This window comes from Rhododendron vialii, chromosome 11a (assembly GCF_030253575.1).
Source record: "Rhododendron vialii isolate Sample 1 chromosome 11a, ASM3025357v1".
Lineage (NCBI taxonomy): Eukaryota > Viridiplantae > Streptophyta > Magnoliopsida > Ericales > Ericaceae > Rhododendron > Rhododendron vialii.
In genome coordinates this window covers 31,128,357-31,150,902 of record NC_080567.1, presented here as the reverse complement: position 1 = coordinate 31,150,902, position 22,546 = coordinate 31,128,357, and the positions used below count along the sequence as shown (strand labels likewise).

Genomic DNA, 22,546 nt, shown 5'->3' with positions numbered 1-22,546 from the left:
TATAATATAAACACTTTTTTGAGCAGACATTGTTAACTTTAGCATCCTTTTGACTTTGATTATTACATTACGGATGCTCTAACATGTATGATTGTATAGGTTCATTTTGCGGAGAGAAATGCTAAGTACAAAGAAAATGGGCAAAGAATTAACCCTTAAAGTGTACATGAACAGCTCAGATGCACTGCACACTGAATCTGAGCCGTTCATGTACACTTTAAGAGTCAATTCTTCGCCTATTTTCTTTGTCCCTAGCACTCATCTTTTGCGGAATTTAACATGTTTGATAAATTATCTATGTCTAGTGAGAGAAACTTATTTACGAAGGAGCCATGAATAAGCTGTTCACGGAAAATGTGCAATTTCACCCGTTCGCTTCGGCAATCAACGATTTAGATCTATTTAATGATTTATTTTTAATCTAGATCGTCCAAAACACTTTTGGACGGCCGAGATTAGCACCCGTAAACTTTATTTACGAAACCTTCCTAATAAAGATTTTCTATTTTTTTACTGTAGTATATAATCATGATTAGGAGAAAATCCCAATTGTAGACATTCAATCATGAGAATCATGGTATTCTGTGCACTCCATCCAGTGGGTCTACTTATATACTCCCCCAACAAACACACCAATACCATCCAAGCCCAACTATTAATTGGTACACGATTTGGTGTGTATAGTATACCAGATTGTACGAGATCTATTTCGGGATCTATACTATTGATTTGAGGCATTTAATTTGTTTAATGTTTTATTTTAAAGGCCTTGACAAAAAAAATACAGCTCATTCGATTTAGGTAAAGGTTAAAGGCGTGATCAATTGATTTATTTTTTTGTCTTTTGCGAATTTAGTGAATTCAGGGCGGGAATCGATTAAAACCCTTACCGATATTTGAATAAGCTGGTTTTTTTTTTATAGAGACTCTTAAAAACATGTTGCACGACTCTGATCATTTGTGTGCTACTTGAAAGTAGGTCTCCACACAATTCAGTGTAGATCTCGTGTACACCAAACGGTGTACCACAATCTTTTTTATGAGAATAAGTTGTGTCCAAATGAGGTGGAAACCATGAGGTTTATTGCGATAATCTGAACCGTTTGTCTTGTAAAGCACGCAGATCAGTAATACAGTCACGCAAAAAATCAGCTTTATTAGACATCAATAAATATATCAAAATGGAGGGTCTGAATTTTGTCAATATATAGTTTTAAATTAAACTGTCCATAGTTTAAAAAAAGGAAACCTGAACTCTGTCAATAGTTTTTAAAGTAAATTGACCAAAATTCAAATTTTCATATACTTATCGATATTTGATTTAAGCTGATTTTTTGCGTCACCAAACAATTTTGCGACTCGCACGAGATGAAAGATTCGAATTACCGCGACGAATACACGACGGACCCCAAAATTCAAGGCAGAAACCCAATGGTTTCCACCACGTCCGGTAATAACTCTTTCTCCTTTTTTGATACCATCCACACCATTGGCAACAAGAGGATGATGATGTAAGCATGAAGTGTCATCCCCTAGTCTTGACGGATCCCGTTTCTTGGAAGTATCCAAGCGTTCCGTTATACTGTATTAGTATATGGGGAATTTTTCAGTGCCGGGTATATCTTTTGTAGTGTCTATTCAGCGTATTTAAGCCATTTAAAAATATTTTAGATGATTCAGATTTTAAAAAAAATTCCAAAAAAGAGTTTAACTTTTTTGGAAAAAAATTTCTTTAAAATTTAGTCCGTCCTAAATATTTTTGGACGGTTCCAACATGCCCAGCGGACCTACTCGGCATTGAAGAATTTCTCGTTATATATACCCGCCGCCTTGGGAATAGCCCCCCACCCGACACACCACATTATAAATTGTTAAATTAATACTTCTATCCAAAATCTCCAACTCACACTCAACATGGATGGTTGATCCATTACACACCACCACTCTCTACCATCTCACGTCACTTCTCTCTCTCTCTCTCTCTCTCTCTCTCTCTCTCTCTCTCTCTCTTTAAATAGTACATACCATCCCAAAAACCAAAACCTTCAACAGCAGCACCATCTCCAAACTACTGCATCATTCCATAGATTAATTTCTTCATCTTATACCTATATATATATATATACACATACTGAATATGGGGGACAAGAATTTCAATCTCCCGCCGGGGTTCCGGTTTTACCCGACCGACGAAGAGCTGGTGGTCCATTTCCTCCAGCGCAAGGCTGCTCTCCTACCTTGTCATCCGGATGTCATCCCTGATCTCGACCTCTGCCCTTGTGATCCTTGGGAGTTAGACGGTACGTATTTATGCGCACAATTAAAATAAAAAAAAATTCACAAGAAAGTAGTACGGAGTATTTGGAATATATATGGTATTTGAATCAACATGATAGAAGTTTGTTGTTGATAAACTTTTGAGTTTTTTTTTTTTTTTTAAATTGTCCAAATTGAAAGTTTGTAAAACGAGAGGGGAAAAAACAGAGGGAGATAGTCATACAAGATATGTACATGTCAAAGTAAAGTTAGCATTATCTTGTAGGATCAAAAACCTGGCTCCGTCCCTTCTATGGTAGCACGCAATTTTGTCTTATTCCAAAATGAAGCGTTGCATTTTATTTTATTTTAAATGCAATGTCCATTACTTCGCTCCGTCCCTCGATGTGGGCTACATTTAAAACGAGCACAGTACTGGTAGCCCGCAATTTTGTCTTATTCCAAAATGAAGCGTTGCATTTTTTTTAAAAAATGCTTACATGTTCATGGTTGAGGGTTTCTTTTTTTTCTTTTTTTTTGCAGGCAAAGCTACGGCAGAGGGGAGCAGATGGTACTTCTTTAGCCGGAAGACGCAGAACCGCGTTACAGGAAACGGGTATTGGAAGCCATTAGGTGTTGAGGAGCCAATCTTTACTAGTGGTAGCAAGGAAGTTGGTACGAAACAATATTATGTGTTCTATATTGGTGAAGAATCAACCGGAGTCAAAACGAATTGGATAATGCAAGAGTATAGGCTTTCTGATTCGGGTTCGAGTAGCAGCACTAGTAGACCATCGAGAAGGCGAGGAAATCCCAAAGTGGTAAGTCCCATGAATAAATACCGGTCAAGAATACATGTGACACGCTATTGACCGTACTTTATCATATGATACTTTTCTTGTACATCTTTCAGGATTATAGCAAGTGGGTACTCTGTCGAGTGTATGAGAGCGATAGCGAAGAGGACGATGACAATGGACAGGAGCTTTCGTGCTTGGATGAAGTTTTCTTGTCGTTGGACGATCTCGACGAAGTTAGCTTTCCAAATTAGATCCAATTTCATATGTTAATTAGCATTGTACTATTGGGGTTACTAGCAAAATGTTGTAACCAAACTTTTTATGATATATATACGCCTACAAAGGAGAGTTTTATGGCTTGGAAATTAATCTTGAATGACCTGCAATCTTGCATGATATTCCATGCTCATAAGTCACAATCTTTTGGAAATTTAAGGCATTCCAATGCAAGCCCAACCACAAAGAGATTTGGGTGAATCAAAGATTTTTTTGCTCGACAAACGAAATTTTATTAACCTCTGATCAAAGTTGGAGCAAACTAATGCTTAGTTCCTATTAGAAGTGAGTTTTTGGATCTGTGTGGGGTTCATCGACTTCAACACGCGACAGAAGAACATCAAAATGAGTGGCAGGTATATAAGTTGGGGTTTTCGTTAAATTACATGGACTAAAACACATTTTTTTTAAAGAAATTTTCAGACAGACCATTCTCCTCACATACATCAGCTAAAATTATATCAGCGGAAACAACTTGATTATTGCCATTAGCTTGTAGACCTATATAATATATCGGAAACACATTTTAACTCAATTCATTACGGAAGCCCGGTAATTCACATCCAAGTGAATCTCATGTGCCTTTCATTTTAAATTTCGACACAATTAAGTATATATACGTGTACGTGAATCTCAACCATTCCTTTTAATGCTTAGTTCTATTATTAGAAGTGGAAGTTTTTGGATCCTTTTGTAGTTATGTTTGGAATTTGTGTGCACTTTGGGGTGCTATTGGCCACTCATATTGTTGATTTTACATATTTCATCTAGTAATCTGTCCTAAAAAATTACTTAAGAATAATACAAAATAGAAAGCTGAGTTTCTCGGAGATGTGTGGGGCTCATCTACTTCAACATGCATTAATAGAAGAACATCAAAATGAGTGGAAACTAAGGAGGCATTTCTGCTAAATAAAATAGATTAAATATTTTATTGGAATTAATTTGTAGACAGATCATTCTTCTCATATATATCAACAAAAATACAATAAAAAATAATTTGATTATCGCCACTTACCTTAGTATTATAATATAGTAGGAACACAATTCTAACTCAATTCGTTACGGCAGCGTGGCAACACACATCCAAGTAAATCTCAGCAGTGTTTTATGTTAAATATCGAGACAAGTATAAGTGTGCGTGAATTAATCTCAACCTTTCATTTTAAAATTTGTAACAATAACACAATTTTGTCTGCAGAAGTTCTAGAGGTACAGCAACAGCTGTACAAACATCTTGCTTCAAAAAAATTTCTGAAGCAAAGTTGGATGAGTACAGTGTTGCTGTACTCATATCATTTCTGTTTTGTCTTGAGAGAGTTTCTGTCTGCTATATATTGGGGAGAGATCCTCATCACGTGGAGGGATTGATGAGAGAGGAAGTTTGACAAGAGAAGGATCAAGGATGTGTGGACTGTGGAGCCCCACATACTGATATGGTGCATCCGCCATCTGTACCCATAGTTAGGGCTTGTTCGGCTAAAAAAGTCATTGGCTTTTCCGTCAAAAATAAGTCAAATAAACCTACATAAAAACAAAAATAAGCCAATAAGTCACTTTTTTCGTCTTTATTCAAAAAATATTAGATTTCAATCAAAATTTTATACTTTTTAGATTCCTCTCGTCATGAAGATACAATAATCCTCAAAAAAATGAGGATAAGCCAAGTGATACGAAAAAAATTTGAATAAAGACAAAAAATAAGCCACTTTGACTTATTTGTCCGAACACCCCCTTAGTGTTCTTAAAATCCAATGCTACTATGTACAAAAGTGGTACCCTTTTTACCTTTCTTTTCTCAACACATTGAGGGGTGCTGTGTATTTGACAGTTGTCTACTTTTCTTGAGTCACAAAGCTAAGGAACCGAAATTATTTATTTATTTTTTAATGGGTGCATGCTTAGTGAAGCATTGGGTCATGTGTGATGCAATATAGATACATAGATGGAAAAAAAAAAATACATTACAATCCACACATGTGGGGGATGATTTTTGAATATTCATATATATGAATTTGGGCTTCCAATATATAGTACTTCCAACCAAGAAAAGTGAAATAGGTCCCATATGTCGGGGCATTCACTTGGTGGCATGCCAACTGTAGGTGGATAGATTCAAGTAGCGCTTTAAACAGCACTGGAATGCAACGGTTTCACGTGCCTCTTGAACGTAACCCTAATTTGTCAACGAAACCCCTGTCCTGCAAAACAGACAAGGAGTGAGTGCACCTTTGCCTCTCGTGGCAAAGGCCCTCCGATGTTTTTGTTAGTATCACGTACTAGCAATCAAACCCTAATTATCAATAGGAAAGCAAATAGAATGCAGTGTATTGCGTACCTCTCACCTCTAGGTTTACCTCATATTTATAGATTTATGGATGCTTGCTGTCCAAGCATCCATGTTACCATAGGATTCCTAACTCGTATAGGAAACCCAGGATATCAAGGGGTCTCGTTTCCTTTATCAGTTTATGGAAAAGAGTCCTTTTAGGATTCTTTTCCTTTAAGAGCCGAACATCCCATATTCGTTGGGTATCTTTCTCAGATCCTATATTCTTGGGATCTTTATCCCTTTATGGGACATGACTACTCTAGAACCTTCCAGAATGTTCCCTCAAATAGTACTTCTCTCTCTGTTCGGCCATCTCATGGCCGAACAGATGGCCTGGACCAATTACCTCACGTGTTACTGGTCCTAAGGAAACAATTTGAACCATATCCTTTGTAAGGAACTCTCCTCCTGTTTGGCTCTCTCTTGCCGAACAAGTTTCTATGAACAGTGGCATCTCATGTCATTTTCCTTGTATTCGGTCCTAATAACGTCTCATGTTATTGCACCGAGAATCGTACAACCTCTCTGGACCATTGACTTCTCATATCACTGGTCCACAGTGCGTTGACCCTTTGTTGACCGTGCTCGGGCTCATTTTGCACCTGTTCGGGAATACCTCCCTACAATTGCCAACATCTCTCAATAATCAAAACCAACATTTCATGAAGATTATTTTTATTACCAATTCCGAGGCTTGTTCGTTTTGGATCTCAAAATTCCTTTGCACGATCTTTAATTTATCTATCTCTTTTTACTCATTACTGTCAAAACTCACACCAAACAGTTAAGATAAGATAAATGCAGGATTTGTATGGAGGGGTTATATTAGAATATTTATTAACAATTTGAATAGTTAAGGTAAGATAAGGTAGATATTGTTCCCAATTTAGAGAGGTAATGACAATAGTATTTTAAGAAGTTTTAGGGGGCTTAGGCTACTTTTATAATTGTACACCAAAATTCGTAAATTTTGTAAGCTTGGGGGCCTCTGCTCCCGCCTGTCCTCATTCATTTTAACTTGAACTCTGATACCATGTTAAGTTCTTTTCTTTTTCTTTTTCTTTTTTTGGATCATTTGATACCATGTTAAGTTTGCAATTGTCTAAAAGCTTAAGCCGTTAAGAAATGAATGAATCCAACAATGTATATTGGTCAACAAATAACACAAAACATTTTTTTGGTTCCACAGATCGATCTTAAGCCCACACGGGCAATGTTGTTCGTCTTTTAATTTACATCCTTTGTCATTTACAACCGTGATTTAAAACAGGGAACTTACAATCTCACTCGGAAAGACCAGGATTTAGGGGACCATGATTAAAAACATAAGATCGTTATCTTTTATCGTAGGTGCCTGCAACCATTTCTGTGTGTGACCTGATTTTTACCAAAACATTTACATGTCATACAAACTTGTTGCCATTTGCTTACATCATCAAAGAATTAACACCCATTAATTAATTAATCCATGATGTAGAAACCATTTCCTTTTTGTGTTTAGATAGAATATTAGTATTAATTCATTGCTTAATTAGCTCGTCACCACCGAGCACACACTAATCATCTCACCCATGAAAAGATTTAAATATAATGGAAAATTGATAAAGCATTAATTATTTAAAAAGTATACATGCATGAAAGGGAGAGAAAGTGAGGTATTGCATGTGTAAGGCTAGCGCACCAGCTGCTTTGAGCAGCAAGTTTAGTTTGTGAACGAAGGCAACTCAACTTTTCTAGGGTTTGGACTTTGCTTGAAAACTGCCAAATCAGATTGTGCAAGCCCGTTATGATCATTGCCACAACACAATAATGGTCCCCCTTCAATTCCTTGGCCAAACTCAACTTGCTCATAAAGCCTTTATCTCTCCTATATCATGATCATATGTAATGACAAGGAAATATCTTGATTGCAGTCCAGTTTTGGACTGAAGAGTGTCGTTTGCGTGAGTACCCCCAACCGTCCAGAAACGTTATATTTGAATAGCAGAGGCTTTGATGGCAGGGGCCTTTTCTGCAATTGACTGTAGAAAAGTCTGATTCAAAAAAAATGGACACCAAGAAGGGGATTAAGGTGTTTTTTTATCGGCAAAAATAATATTTTATTAAGGGGGAAAGGGGATTAGAGTGTTGCCTGTTAGGAATTAAACGATGCGTTTAATTCTCAAATCCTTCGGATCTTTGTAACTATGATTCACAGAAATTCCAGCCACCACAAAATGAGAAAACGAATAGACCAAGAAAAAACCCAAATACACGAGATTTGACGACGTCTCGAAAGTCGCATCAATTCACTACAATGGTACTATATGTATAGGATTTGACGACATCTCGAAAGTCGCAACAATTCACTACAAAGGTACTATATGTATAGGCCCAACACGCGCTCACCCGGACTGTCCGCTGTTGACTGCATTCCCAATATGGACATCGATCACCCATTCTAGCTCGTGTTGTGGAGTGATCTGAAAGCTAGATAGTAGTAGTACTTATACACCTTTATATCAAGCTTTGTAAAATAGAATTAATGGTACTTCACATATTCTTGTAATCTGAGCTATGTATTGCTGCGAAAGATTACTCCACGTGTTAATGATATTTCACATATTCTTGTTATCAGCTATATATTGCTACGAAAGATGACTCCGCGCGACGAAGTTCAAAGAAATTGCATCTCTTGTGAATGTGCATGCCTAAGTTGGGTGAATTACGTTCTTGCGTAATGGCGCTTTTGATTTCTTGATCATTTTTTGCATTGCATTCCGTACATTTTGTGTTAGGGTTTCGCAATTCCTAAAGCCAAACCTTTTCACTTTTTTTCCCTCTCAGTTGAAAGGGTGGGTTGGCGCGACCAGCTAGCACAGTTGACCTCCCTTGGTAGTGCCATAGAGGAATCCGGTCGCCCTGAAATGACCGGATTCGAGCCATAGCTAACCCGGTCGAGAATAAAATATTTGTCTATTATCACATTGCAGAATTAACTCGTCACCAGAACTTCACCGAAAAGCAAGTGGGCATTAGGCCCCCAGTAACCCATCACATCCATCTGGTCCTAAGTCAACTCGAACCCAGGACCACTGGGAGAGGAAGCGTTTTAACCCGGCTGCCTCATATATCCTACCACCCGGTGGTCCAAACTTTGTACTTGCTTTTGTATATAGTTGATGATTCACATATTTCATAATTGGCAAAGAGAAACTAACCAAGAATAATCGATTGGGTAGCTTTTGAGTAAAGCTAATGATATATACAAGCTTAAATTCCATATATATCCACATCAAAGGTCAACACAAAAAGCCCAAAAAATGAGTCAACCACCACTTGTTTTGATTTTAAAAGTACCAAGGAATTGAACCAAAATTTAAAGATGAAAACGATATTTGATGATGATGGGGGATGCAGCTTGCTTGCTTGTGTGTGCCTAATAATAAGTGGAGGTTCCACTTATGTAGCACTATTTGAAAAAAGTTCAGGAAAGCTGTGAATGGTTTGCACCCAACAATTTTGGGATGGTGGTTTTATGCCACTTTAGTACTTACATTCTAAGTTGAAGTCTTACTATATGGATAAATTTACAATCAATTGGTTAACTAAAGTACGATTGTAATAAGTAGGTGCAAGGAATATGATTGTGTCTGTAATGAGACGATTTTAATTAATGCATAGTTTATCTTGTCAATTTTTCCATGTGAGTGGCTAATGCATGATTCGTCACTGGCGGGGTTCAAACCATATGTATTTCTGGTAGCGAAAAGTAAAGTCCACAAGTATATGTTCCTACTTCCTATTGGTTAGAGACAGACGAGATTGTGTGTATATATACGTTGCTGCCATTTAATTTTATAAAGATGCAATGGAGTGCAATTATGTCTTTAGGCTATTTGTTTTTTGTCCTCTCTTTTCACCAGACTCTGCGTTGCCATAACTAAGTGGTGGGGTGGGGGAGTTGCAAATGAACTGAGCAGTTTGCAAACTATTCGAGAATTGACTCAGTGAAGCTTTGTTCGAGTTTGATTCGTCTATTAGATGAACCGAACCTGAGCCTCAATTTTAGACTTTTTTAATACTTGAACCTAACCCCTATAGCATTCGGCTTTATAGGTGTATTTTATGTAGAAATTTATATTACAACTTGTGAACAGGCTCAAGCTCCACTCAAATCTAAGCCAGTTCGGCTCGAGCTCGATTTCAAGTTCGCTAAAAGCTTAACAAATGAATTCAACATTCTAAAGTTTTTTTGTTTTTTTGGAACAGGTTGAACATTTTAAAGTTAACCTAGGGAGTAGGGCTCTTGATGAATATCAGGACTTATGGTCCAACATAGGAGTATCTCAGGTTTGGGTCACTTGTGACACAAACTAGACACGGTCTTGGGCCTCCAGGTCTTGTTTGGTTATTCCTCTTTGTGGACTAACTTATTAACATCTTGCTAACTTCCGTTAATATATGTAATATTGGCAAAAAAAAAAGAAGAAGAATATTGACTGATCCAAACAAAAAAAATTTTAAGAAGCAATATTGAGAAAGTACTCGTTTGGTTTGTTGTAGGTGAAAAATTGATATTTGCAATCTGAATTTTAAATCTTACTTTAAGAATACATCAAACATTAAACTTAAACTTGTAATTGTGCAAACTTCATTTTAGATGGGAATATAACTGCTTACATGACTTGCGTATTTGATTCTATCTTTTACTAGAATAATATTTCACCAATGAAATTAAAGTATTAATTGTACTTTAAATCGCAGGGATAGACAGAGCATAGGCCAACCATTAAAACAAATCAATGGTGGAGCTCAATATAATTCGAAATTCGGGTTCTTCAAAACTTGTAAAAATGAACATACAAACGAATGATAAGCATGCGCAAAACAAAGTGCAGAGACAAAACGGTAGAACTCGGATGCCAGAGTGCGAAGACATCCATTGGAGTAATCGTGGAAGGCTATTTGTGATCTACGTACAACACATAACTGAACTTTACTATACATATATCACATGCCTGCATCACTACTACACACATAATTGGATTTTACTATTCACAAGATGTGACTCTACTTCTTCCATAATTCACACACATAATTTTGAAACATCGACATTTCAGAATCTATAGGTGACAGAGTACATCTCAGCACAAAATCTACATCACAGAATAACCTCATCTTTGTACGGGTACCCTTGTAGATCGCTCTTCCTCTTCAGCCAATGCTAGGTACCAGGATAGAACAAACTCAATCATGCATATGATAGAACATGAACTGTACCAACCAAATTAAAACCACCTCTGTAAAAGTATTCCTTGCATGTGGAACTTCTCTAGGTCTAATTTGGCCGGCATTTGACTACTGTAAATCGCATTATTCTGCTAGTGGATGGATTCGAACCTAGTTCCCATTGCAGAACGCGAGTCAAAAACACATCTGTGACAGACCGTATTTAACAATCTTGTCATGTAGAATCATCGCGTTTCGCACCATTTTATTTGGTAGATAGTGCTGAGATTGACCAGTTTGATCAGTGCAGCTCATTGAGATTTCATGTATATTACAATAGGTTTGGCAACACATCCACTTTCAAAAAGTTGGTTTGCTCTTTTCCAGATGTCAGAAACAATATTTCTGCAATATGACATTGAAGCATTTGTTAAAATCACAAAAGAATAATGATGGTCCTTTTTTTTTTTTTGATCCGCGAATAACGATGGTCCTTGACCCTTGCTATTCGAGTGATATGATCTAAAACCATCCACATTCGATGTCATCCTCTAACCAAAACCTCTATTTATTTGTATTATTCATTCTGAGAATGCACCCGACGTTGCACTGGAGATGGAGTCGTGATTCTGGTCGCCAGCCCAAGTCCATCACACATGCAAAGTTTTACGTGAAAACATAATCAATAGAGGTACGAAAAGACAATACTTACTTTCCCAAAGGTCAAATAAAAATTACTATAAGATTTCACTAAACAAACAAGAATTCCAGCAGGGGTGAGGAGAATTAATAATCTCGAAGGATCCATTGTTTGAACCACTAAATTGGAATGGTGTGCCGAGGTCAAGAAGGATTCATCTTTAGAGACAGCAATAGAGATATAAACTACAACAGTTTTAATCAGACTACCATTTTCGCAACATTAGCCTAATTTACAATGCTATGGTTAACATTCATCTTTATTTTTCTTTTTTTTTTGAAAGGATCACGATTTTATAGAAGCTCATGAACGATTTACATCTTTGGAAACCAAAACTTCTACAACCGGTGGTAAACATCCTGCTTGAAATACAAAATTTCTATCAGCACAAAAATCTGCCAAACCGTGAGCAACTCTATTAATCTCCCTATTACACCAAATGAAAGACCATTTCCTAGTCTTGGCCCAAGCTCTGATATCATCCACAAAAGCCTTGATTTCCCATGGACACGGAGAATTGTCAACCTTAAAGCAGTTCATAAGTGTTAGACAGTCTGATTCAAAGATAACTTCTTTGTATTCCATCTCCACTGCTGTACTACAAGCTTTGCGAAGGGCCCAAGCTTCAATAACAATTGCTGATTGGGCTATAACTCTACCCATACGCCAAATAAGAGCGGATCCACCACAATCTCTGGCGATAACGCCAAATGCAGCCAAGCTGCGGGAGGATTTAAAAGCTCCATCAGAATTAAATTTAACCACGTTAGGTGGGGGAGGCGACCAGTGAGAAGCTCTGCTAGTTTTGGGAGAATTGTTGATATTGGGGCCTTTGAACAATGCTGCAAGATAGTCCAACATTCATCTTTAGAGACAGCAATAAAAGCTTAACAAACAAATTGAACATTCTAAAGTTAACCTGGGCTGTAGAGCTCTTGACGAATGTCAGGGCTTATGGTCCAACATAGTATCACGTATTGGTGGTTTGGGTCACTTATGACACACAAACCAGACTCGGCCTCGGGCCTCCAGGTCTTGTTTGGGTCATCCCTCCTCGGGCCTGAGTTTTTTTTTATTTTGATACGCCCTCGGGCCTGAGTCTACCGACCAACTATGTGAATAATGTATAAGCCAATTATAAGAATATTGGCCAATAAGCTCTAATCCAGTTGGTGTCTTCTGGTCCTATAAACGAAAAAATAATTGTTACGTATTTGATTTTATCTTTTAGAATAATATTTCACAAATGAAATTAAAGTATTGTACGACTTAAAATCGCAGGGATGGACGGAGGCGTAGGCCAACCATTAAAACAAATCAATGGTGGAGTTTTAATACAATTCGAAATTCAGGTTCTTCAAAACTTGTAATAACATACGAACGAATGGTAAGCATGTGCGAAACGAAGTGCAGAGAAACCTTTTGTAAATCTCTTAGTCTCAGCGTAGATAGCCAGACCTTTACTCGGTCCGGAGAGACGAACAGTCAAAGTGCACGTAAAGTTGGGCTAGATACCTGACCGTCACCGTTGGAAAAAAAAAAAAGAAATGGATTTACTTGCCAAAAAAATTACAGCAACCACACATTGGTCCAAAAAATCTGATCTTTTGATTGTCAAACATTCAAACCAAAAAATCTTATCCATGGCGCCCATCTCTCTCTCTCTCTCTCTCTCTCTGTGAAATGCCATTGCCACCCCCATGAATCCCACCACACCCAAACCCACCACGCCTCCTCCCCCACCACACCCTTCAACTCTCTTCCCAGACCTCAAACAATGCAAAACCATACAACACCTGAAGCAAGTCCACGCCAAAATGATCAAAACTGGTCTTATCCACGACCCACTAGCCTCCGCCGAGCTCCTCCGCTTCGCCGCCCTCTCCCCCCCTCCCCACCGCGACCTCGCCTACGCCCGCCGCCTCTTCTGCCACACGGACCAACCCAATTGCTTCTCTTACAACACCCTCATCAGAGCACTCTCCGAAAATGACGAAAGTGACCCAATCGAGGCCATGGTTTTGTTCACCCAGATGGGTATTTCTGAATCCGTCGAGCCCAATCGGTTCACGTTTCCGTCCGTGCTCAAGGCGTGCGCCCGAGCTGGGCGGGTAAAAGAAGGGAAGCAGGTTCATGGGTTTTTTTTTGGATAAGCAAGCAGGTTCATGGGTTGGTTGTGAAGTATGGTTTGGAATGTGATGGGTTTGTTGTTTGTAATCTTGTGAGGATGTATGTTGTGTGTCAAGAGTTGGAGTGTGCCCGCGTGTTGTTTAATGGCAAGAGATGGGAATTGGGTAATAATGTGGTGATGCAGAATGTGATGATTGATGGGTATGTCGGGATTGGGGACTTTCAAGCCGCGAGGCAACTGTTCGACTCAATGCCTGAAAGAAGTGTGGTATCGTGGAATTCGATGATTTCTGGGTACGCGCAGAATGGGTTGTGTAAGGAGGCGATAGAGCTGTTCCGCTATATGCAGATGGCAGAAGAGCATCCGAACTATGTCACGCTGGTTAGTGTTCTTCCGGCGATATCACGACTTGGGACACTTGAATTAGGCAAGTGGGTTCATTTGTATGCGGAGAAAAACAAGATTGGAATTGATGGGGTGCTAGGTTCTGCTTTGATTGATATGTATTCGAAGTGTGGAAACATTGAGAAGGCACTTCATGTTTTCGATAGGCTACCACAGAGGAATGTAATCACTTGGAATGCAACTATTAGCGGGCTTGCCATGCACGGTCAAGCAAAGGATGCACTTGATCATTTTTGGAGGATGGAGCGGTTGGGAGTGAAACCAACAGATGTAACGTACATCGCTGTGTTGAGTGCGTGTAGCCACGCAGGGTTAGTGCACGAGGGAAGATTGATTTTTGACCACATGGTAAGAGTAGTCGGGTTAGAACCAAGGATTGAGCATTATGGTTGCATGGTTGATCTTCTAGGTCGTGCTGGTCTTTTGGAAGAGGCTGAAAAACTTATTTTGGAAATGCCTATGAAGCTGGATGATGTGATTTTGAAGGCATTGCTTGGTGCTTGCAAGAAGCATGGAAACTTTCAAATAGGCAAACGGATAGCGAGACTTTTAATGGAGATGGTTCCTCATGATAGTGGAGCTTATGTGGCGTTATCAAATATGTATGCCTCTTTGGCAAATTGGGAGGGAGTTTCTGAGGTGAGAATGAGGATGAAGGAGATGGATATAAGGAAAGATCCGGGGTGTAGCTGGATTGAGCTTCATGGAACTATTCATGAGTTCTTTGCGGAAGATGAATCCTACCGGAAATCAGAAGAGATCCGTTCGATGTTGGAAGAGATGTCTAGACAGTTGAGTTTGCTTGGTTACGAGCCAGACGCTTTGCAAGTGTTCCTTAAAATGGATGATGAAGGGAAGGAAGGTGCTTCATATTATCACAGTGAGAAAATCGCAGTTGCCTTCGGCTTAATCAGTACGAGCCCCCAAACACCACTTCATGTAGTTAAGAACTTACGAATATGCAATGACTGTCACTCCTCAATAAAGCTTATTTCTAAGGTTTATAATCGTAAAATTGTTGTCAGGGACCGGAAGCGCTTTCATCATTTTGAGAATGGAGCGTGTTCTTGCATGGACTTCTGGTAATATCTCAATGGGAAGTCCCCCATTGGAGTAATAGTGGAAGGCTATTTGTGATGGAAACTTTGAAATTTCTGAATCGATTGGTGACAGAGTACATCTCGGCACAAAATCTACATCACAGAATAACATGAACTGCAACCAACCTCCTCTGTAAAAGTATTCCTAGCATGTGGAACTTCTCCAGGTCTAATTTTGCTGGCATTTGACTACAGTAAATCGCATTTTTCTGCTAGTGGATGAATTCGAACCTAGTTCCTATTGCAGAAGGCAAGTCAAAACCACTTCTCGAACAGACCTTATTTAACAATCTTGTCATGTAGAATTATCACGTTTCGCACCATTTTATTTGGTGATAGTGCTGAGATTGACCTGTTCGATCGGAGCAGTTCATTGAGATTTCATGTCTATTACAATGGAGCAGTTCATTGAGATTTCATGTCTATTACAATGGGTTTCGCACCATTTTATTTGGTGATAGTGCTGAGATTGACCTGTACGATCGGAGCAGTTCTTTGAGATTTCATGTCTATTACAATGGGTTTGGCGACACAGCCACTGTCAAAAAGTTGGTTTGCTCTTTTCCGCGTCAGAAACAATATTTCTGCAATACGACAATGAAGCATTTGTTAAAATCACCAAAGAATAATGATGGTCCTTACTCCTTGCTATTCAATTGATATGATCTAAATCATCCACATTGTATGTAATCCTCTAAACAAAACCTCTATTTATTTGTATTACTCGATCTGAGAATGCACCGGACATTGCACTGGAGATGGAGTTGTGATTCTGGTCGCCAGCCCAAGTCCATCACACATGCAAAGTTTTACGCGAAAACATAATCAATAGAGGTATGAAAAGACAATACTTACTCTCCCAAAGGTCAAATTAAAAAAATAAGATTTCTCTAAACAAACAAGAATTCCAGCACAAGTGGGGAGAATAATCTCGAAGGATCCATTGTTTTGAACCACTAAATTGGAATAGTGTGCCGAGGTAAAGAAGGATTCATCGTTAGATACAGCAATAGAGATACAAATTACAACAGTTAAAATCAGACTACCATTCTCGCAACATTAGCATAATTTACAATGCTATGGTTAACACGGAATCCAGTAGCATTTAAGAACTACACGTTCACATACTCTAAAAACATTTCCGGTGCACAACTGAAGGACCAGTTTCATCGTAATCCGCCTTGGTCATATGCTGATTCTGTGGGAACACAACTTTGGCAAGTATGGCACCTCCCACCCACGCTGAATACTTTGTCAGGTTCTCAGGCATGTACTCTGGAGGCTGTAATGAACAAAGCATCAAAAAAGAAAGAACTTGGGTTGGTGTAAATGTAGAGAATGATAGATATGCTCGAAATAACTCTTTAAACCAGTGAGATAACAAGTTCCAATGCTTTGGTAACCTTATAGATTTGTCCATACTAATGTTTCGGTTCCAAAATAAACAATATTATGACAACTGGCTGCACTTCCATTCAAAGTTGCTTCATTTGGATCACAGCCGTGTCAGAAAAGAAAACAATTAGCGCAAGATCGGACTACCAACCAATTTTTCAAAGAAGCACCGAGTTAAAAAGCACTATATGTGAACAAAATGTATGGGATTCCACTAACTTATAAGATTATAGAGGTTTATCAATGACCCTTGGCCACTTTGTAAACTGAATTCTCGAATGAAGACTGATTGGTAAGGTAGGGAAAGCATAAAACATCTAGCATCATGAAAGAGTTGTAGAGGAAAGGTTTACCATGAGATGATGATATAAATTACCTTTACCAGAGAAGGCCGAATAGCTGATGAGCAAAGGCTGGCTTCTTTCTGGAACCTATCTTCAAAACCTGCAAGAGGCAGCACAAGATGGACTTAGCAGCAGCCGTTATTCACTTCCAATCAAGTACTGAAGTACACCATCGATCAAACACCACATTCATCAAATGCTTAAAGTTCTCTTCTGAACAGGGACAGGAAAATGTTATATATCTCAACCCTTCTAAAACTTAAAGAGAACAATTCTCACCAGTCATAGAAGCAGTGCCACCACAAAGTACTGTATTTTCCAGCAGTTGACGATGATTCTCTGATGACACAGTGGAGATACTTCGAACAAGCTGCTCAACCATACCATGTGCCTCTAAACCCAAAAGAGATGGCTGGAATAGAGCCTCACCAACAGTATATCTTTCTTTTCCTATGGTTATCACCTGAAAATTGTATGCAATGAGTTGAATTCAGATATCCAAACACATCGGTCTCCAAAGTAAGTTGCAGGAAAAAGCAATGTTGTACTGTATAAGTATTTGTTAAAAGTAACAAAGCATATTGCCTTGACAGAGCAGAATGTTGGAACAATGATTCAAGCAGAGAACCTGAATTGACTAGATCCTAACACTTAGTTAGGGCTGATAAATATATATGCATTTAAATGAGGTGCTCAGAAGTGCCTGATTAATCAACTGAATCAGCAGCAAAAAAGTACGATAACTTTACATGCAGCATTACTTAGGTTTGCATTATCAACTAATCACATGTTCAAACAGCGAAACCTTTAGCTAGAAAAAGCCATTTCCTATGATCTGTTTGTAGCAATTAAGTTAACAATGAACTGTTCTACTTTACTACTCATAAATTTTCAAAAAGAATCGAAATGGGAAAAAAAAAAAAAGGCCTGTAGTCTTGGGGGTTGAATGAACGAGGGGACAAAAAGGGAAAAATCTACCGTGAAGAGACAACAGCATCAGTAAGAAGTAAATAGGAATTTAGGTCAACTTGAGAGTACTGAAGCAATGGAAAGCCAACAGAATGCAAGTTGAATTAGTATGGAACAGCAGCAAAGGCTGCAAAGCCTATGAACTGAAGAAGGAATGGAAGCAAGATAATGCAGGATGAATATTATTGCATTTGGGATCTGCAGGAGTACATTGAACATGGAGGTCACAAGCAAAGGAACTGACTAGCACTAGGGTCAAAAGCTTCTGAAATTCTTGCCTAATCCAAAAAGAAAACCAGGTTAATGTGCAAACATATGTCAAGGAAGAAAAATAACTGCACAGCCTTCAGGAAACATATATCCAAACATGTGAATGCCACATAAAGCAGATAAGCATTAAAGTGAAGAACCAGAAACCCCTTCAGAAGTACTTCCTGAATGGTTTCTTTCAGAAGCATAGATAACGCATCATGAGGTGTATTATCAGGTTGGAAAACCAAATTACAAACCTGTCCATCGGGTAGAGTATGATGCTCTTCCTGACATGACTTTTGAGTCTTCTGATAAGCAACATCGTCTTCAGCGCAACATGAGTACTGCTCTTTTATTATCTCAACATCCGAGGTATTCAATTTCACCAGTGGATTGGATTTACCAAGCTCCTGAGCAAGCAAATTTGTCAATTCAATGCCCCCTATTTCGAATCTTCTTGAAGCAATTTGCTGAACCGCACCTTCAATTACCGGCGCAATATCTGGTTAATTTCCAAACAGAGCACATAGCATCAGTCCAATTAAGCAGCAATGTTATGAGCCACAGGAGCTCAGTTGCATAACTCCCAATGGAAAAAGTAAATTGGTACCTAAAAATTAAAACAGTACATATATGACACAATAGCACATCCAACAAAGAACAAATGCAAACAAAATTGAGATGTTCATTAACATATAGGGCTAAGACTCACAAAATGCTCATCTGCATTCCATAAAGAGTGAACAAAGCTTAGCAAGGGTTCATTTGCTCATTTCGAAAGTTTTTATGCTTACGCCTTGAATCATAAAAAGGTAGAGCTTCCCTTGGATTGTCCTGTGTTCATGACTGCCAACCATGGTCAAGGATAATTTTCCTACCACAGCAATTTTATGAAGCCCTCTTATCAGACAAAATATCACCTTTTTGCCACTTACAAGAAAAGATAAAGGAATAACTAGGAAACAGCAGAGTGAAATGCCTCTCACAAAGATTGATTGAAGGTTCAGAAAGTTCACTACCAGGACAAAACCCATGGACTCAAAGGAGACAATAGAACTTCATTCACAATATCTGCTTACCTATCTTCCCATGACCAATATCAACAGTGCACCCTGAGATACGACCTACTGCATAGAGGGATAATACTGCTTGCTCTGATGCATAGAAACCCGAGACGTTAAAAGTTTCAAACATCAATTGCACCAGCTGCTCTCTAACACCCTGTTTAAGAAATTGGTTTTAGATTTCGTTGCATCTGGTGAAACCAATCATAACTGTATATCTAAATTTCCAATACGAAGGTTTCCTTGTTTACATTTCATCGCAGTTGACAAGAAAAGAAACAAAACCACAGCGGAAGCATCAATATACAAGCAAATAGTAAAACCATGTCCCAACTGCCGGATGACCTCGTAATTACCATGCATATACAAGACTCAGCAGGTAAACCAGAATTGCCAAGTGTATACATTGGATGTATTGTAATTCATATAGATTGACATGATTAAATGTAACAGAAGTACTTTCAGATTTGACAACTGTTTCAAAAACTGCCAATAGAAACACTAATGTTTCATAAACTGTTATATGCCATTGCTTCTTCAATCTTCCTCTTACGGGCCAATATCAGCATGCATCCGACAATGATACCGAAACCCTTTTACAGAATCGCAGATCTACTTAATCACTTAGCTTCTTGCTCCTGATATAAATTTGCTGCAGGGACTCTTCTCCAACAATATGAGTCTACCAGTATCCCCAATCTCTCAACTTAAAAAAAATGACAAGATACGGCTTCTGCCATAACATCTTCTTGAAAGCTTGCTTGGTTTGATGGTTTGTAATCACCCCATATTTTCGCAAGATTCTGAAAGCTTATTCTACCACTGAATTCATACAATGAATAGAAAACATCATTTAAATCAAATGGTATTTCTTCTGTATGTAACTAATCTATCAACCGGGAGCATGGGACCCCTTATACTTTGGGTCCTACCCAATTCCAAGAGTTAGCAAGACCAGATTAGTCTATAAATTGTTCAACTTTTAAAAATAGCCTGTTGTCACTATTTTAAACAAGGTAAAAAATGAGATGTTTTCCTATGCTTGCCAAAAGCTTCCCATAATCCCTTCAATTATGAAATAATTCTCATCATCGAAATTGATCAATTAAGGAGGCCAACATGTATCCTACCACCACATTTTTCATTAGCCACATGCACAATACGAAAATTGAATATATTTCACTCTTCCCATTTCTTCAACTCAGGCCTACTGGACATGTTTCATTCGAAATTCCCACTTGATGCAATGTGCCCAACTGTTTCCAAAGATAATTTGATGATAATACAAATAAAGTGGAGAAAGCTTTCCATAACCTTGGGAGTTGAAAGTGGATCTGTGAATAAAATTTGCCCCTCATTGCCAATTTCCCATCCAAGGCCGCTATATAAAACATGGTGCAGTAGATCTTCCATGGCATCCCAATCTCTCGTATACCCTCGCACAACTGGATCAACAGTAACATCCTCAGCTAGGGAAGGCTCATCCAGTGATCCATCTTCAGGCATGCGTTTCATTTGGGTTGGCATTATCTGAAGCATAATTATACAAGTTAAGCTGCATTCCCTGTTTGAGATATTCATCATCGTCTAAAGAAGATTTGAAGTAGAAAAGCATGTGATCCCATCGGGCTACAAAAGCTATCAGAAAGAAGCATAAAATGGCATGATCTGCAACCTGTAAACTTGAGCACAAATTTTTTTTTCCTTCCCTGTTGGTCCATAAATGATAAAACTTCATAACAATATTTATTATGCTTAATCTGATAACCTTAACTTAACCTTCTACGGTCAATATCCCTCATCCAATAACAATATTTTTTCGCCAACAAATTAAACTTTTCAACAAGAGCATTTTAGCGAGCTTGCCTGCTTATGACGTCTGTTTTACATATGCCTACTTCAGTGAGATACTGGAAAACCTGCAAAGAAATCTACTGTTGGGAGGCTTAGGTAAAGAATTGAAATATCATTGCATGATTCAAAACAAGGTCTGCTGTCCACGGAAGATGGGGGTCTAGACCTTTTGTTGACTTCTGTAGCTCAACCAAGCAATGACAGGAAATGGGTCCGAATATAGCTAAGGAGGAGCCCCATCTATGGAGAAGGGCGGATGAATGGAAACGAGTTACCAGATTCACCAGGCAGTCTATTTTGTTAGGAAGCATACTACTTGTCACAGTGCCGTTTTTTACAATCAAGGGATGAGAACTAAAATACATAAAATCACAGGCTTATGGAACCTTCAACATGACCTCCATTTCATAAGTTTTAATGAAGAGTACCAACTTTAATAGTAGTATTAGTCCAGAAAATAGACACTTACGTGGTATCAAGCTGCAATATATTCCACTAATCTCAGTACTAGAACGTCTTGCAGGGGTCAATATATCTACATATACTTATGTGCGAAAATTAAGACGAATTATGGCTGACTGATTCTTGGCGTTTGAGTAGTTGAGAGATATTTGGCACAATTTTTGTACGCCTGAGCAAGTGCTTAAGGCCATAGATCAGACAAACGAACAAACACACAAACCGAAGCAAATGCGAATATAAAATCTTAGCTAAATTAAGCCAAATACCTATGTTACACTCACTAAACTTGAGTCTAAACTTTCTTTTCTCATTCTTACTCTAAAATTCATCTCTCAATTCTGAGATGAAGAAAGCTCTGGTATTTGCCACTGTATTTCGTTAGGAGCGACTGGTATAGAAGAAAATGAGCACGCACAAGTTCTACTGAGCTCATTTGAACAAGGGGAAAAATTGAGGAAAGGGAAAATAGTGGGAGAATTGGAAAGGTAAATGTTCGGTGGTTACCATGGAAGGAGCCTGATCGGGAACGGCGAAACCCGCTTTGAGGAGCTTCGACCCAGCATCAATCACCACTGCCTCCATTTTCGAACAGAATGGGAAACCCTAGTTTTCAAGCGGAAGTTGACGACAGCTCTGAGAGAGAGAGAGAGAGAGAGAGGTGCCGCACTTCGCAGTGTTTCCGGCTGTTTAAACCCCGGAAACGTACGCTGCGAATTGTATTTGACGGGAAATAGGGTTTTATTCTGTGTTTGGCAGAGGGGAAGACACGAAGATTCCAATAACTGGGAAGGACCAAATGAGAGAATTTTGAAGTTAGTTGGCAAAATGGAAGATTCGCAGTGTTTAAGGGAACAAATTGCAATTTAGCTTATGAGTCTTCTGAGAGAAAAATTATCAATAAAGCTATACGGACCCACGGTCCCCATACCGAAATCGCATCAACGGCCGCGCAAAGCCATCTTCGGTCATCAGACGGTCGATCCGAGCGGTTCAAA

At 38.6% G+C, this 22,546-nt stretch overlaps 3 protein-coding genes across 3 annotated transcripts; 2 read left to right on the top strand and 1 right to left on the bottom strand.

The window, feature by feature from the left end:
• Positions 1-1,925: 1,925 nt before the first annotated feature.
• LOC131308860 (NAC domain-containing protein 104-like) lies at positions 1,926-3,425 on the top strand. The gene is made up of 3 exons (XM_058335896.1): positions 1,926-2,300; positions 2,800-3,077; positions 3,170-3,425. The coding sequence occupies exons 1-3, from the start codon at positions 2,138-2,140 to the stop codon at positions 3,305-3,307; spliced, it is 579 nt and encodes a 192-aa protein (XP_058191879.1). The 5' UTR covers positions 1,926-2,137; the 3' UTR covers positions 3,308-3,425.
• Positions 3,426-13,142: 9,717 nt separating this feature from the next.
• LOC131308857 (pentatricopeptide repeat-containing protein At5g48910) lies at positions 13,143-15,690 on the top strand. The gene is made up of 2 exons (XM_058335894.1): positions 13,143-13,704; positions 13,737-15,690. The coding sequence occupies exons 1-2, from the start codon at positions 13,276-13,278 to the stop codon at positions 15,195-15,197; spliced, it is 1,890 nt and encodes a 629-aa protein (XP_058191877.1). The 5' UTR covers positions 13,143-13,275; the 3' UTR covers positions 15,198-15,690.
• A 438-nt stretch (positions 15,691-16,128) lies between these two features.
• LOC131308858 (actin-related protein 7) lies at positions 16,129-22,295 on the bottom strand. The gene is made up of 7 exons (XM_058335895.1): positions 22,056-22,295; positions 20,550-20,765; positions 19,251-19,392; positions 18,429-18,673; positions 17,230-17,413; positions 16,983-17,050; positions 16,129-16,493 (listed from the first exon to the last, which is right to left on the bottom strand). Exons 1-7 carry the CDS (start codon positions 22,131-22,133, stop codon positions 16,341-16,343), a joined length of 1,086 nt encoding a protein of 361 aa, XP_058191878.1. The 5' UTR covers positions 22,134-22,295; the 3' UTR covers positions 16,129-16,340.
• Positions 22,296-22,546: the final 251 nt, after the last annotated feature.

What these genes read in the sequence shown, in the direction of transcription:
- LOC131308860 (XM_058335896.1), top strand. Translation starts at nt 2,138, where the DNA reads ATGGGGGACAAGAATTTCAATCTCCCGCCGGGGTTCCGGTTTTACCCG. An exon ending in TGATCCTTGGGAGTTAGACG is followed by an intron (nt 2,301 to 2,799) that starts GTACGTATTTAT and finishes TTTTTTTTGCAG; the next exon opens with GCAAAGCTACGGCAGAGGGG. An exon ending in GGCGAGGAAATCCCAAAGTG is followed by an intron (nt 3,078 to 3,169) that starts GTAAGTCCCATG and finishes TACATCTTTCAG; the next exon opens with GATTATAGCAAGTGGGTACT.
- LOC131308857 (XM_058335894.1), top strand. Translation starts at nt 13,276, where the DNA reads ATGAATCCCACCACACCCAAACCCACCACGCCTCCTCCCCCACCACAC. An exon ending in GGGTAAAAGAAGGGAAGCAG is followed by an intron (nt 13,705 to 13,736) that starts GTTCATGGGTTT and finishes ATAAGCAAGCAG; the next exon opens with GTTCATGGGTTGGTTGTGAA.
- LOC131308858 (XM_058335895.1), bottom strand. Translation starts at nt 22,133, where the DNA reads ATGGAGGCAGTGGTGATTGATGCTGGGTCGAAGCTCCTCAAAGCGGGT. An exon ending in ATACTCTACCCGATGGACAG is followed by an intron (nt 17,414 to 18,428) that starts GTTTGTAATTTG and finishes TACAATTTTCAG; the next exon opens with GTGATAACCATAGGAAAAGA. An exon ending in TGGCACTGCTTCTATGACTG is followed by an intron (nt 17,051 to 17,229) that starts GTGAGAATTGTT and finishes TGCCTCTTGCAG; the next exon opens with GTTTTGAAGATAGGTTCCAG.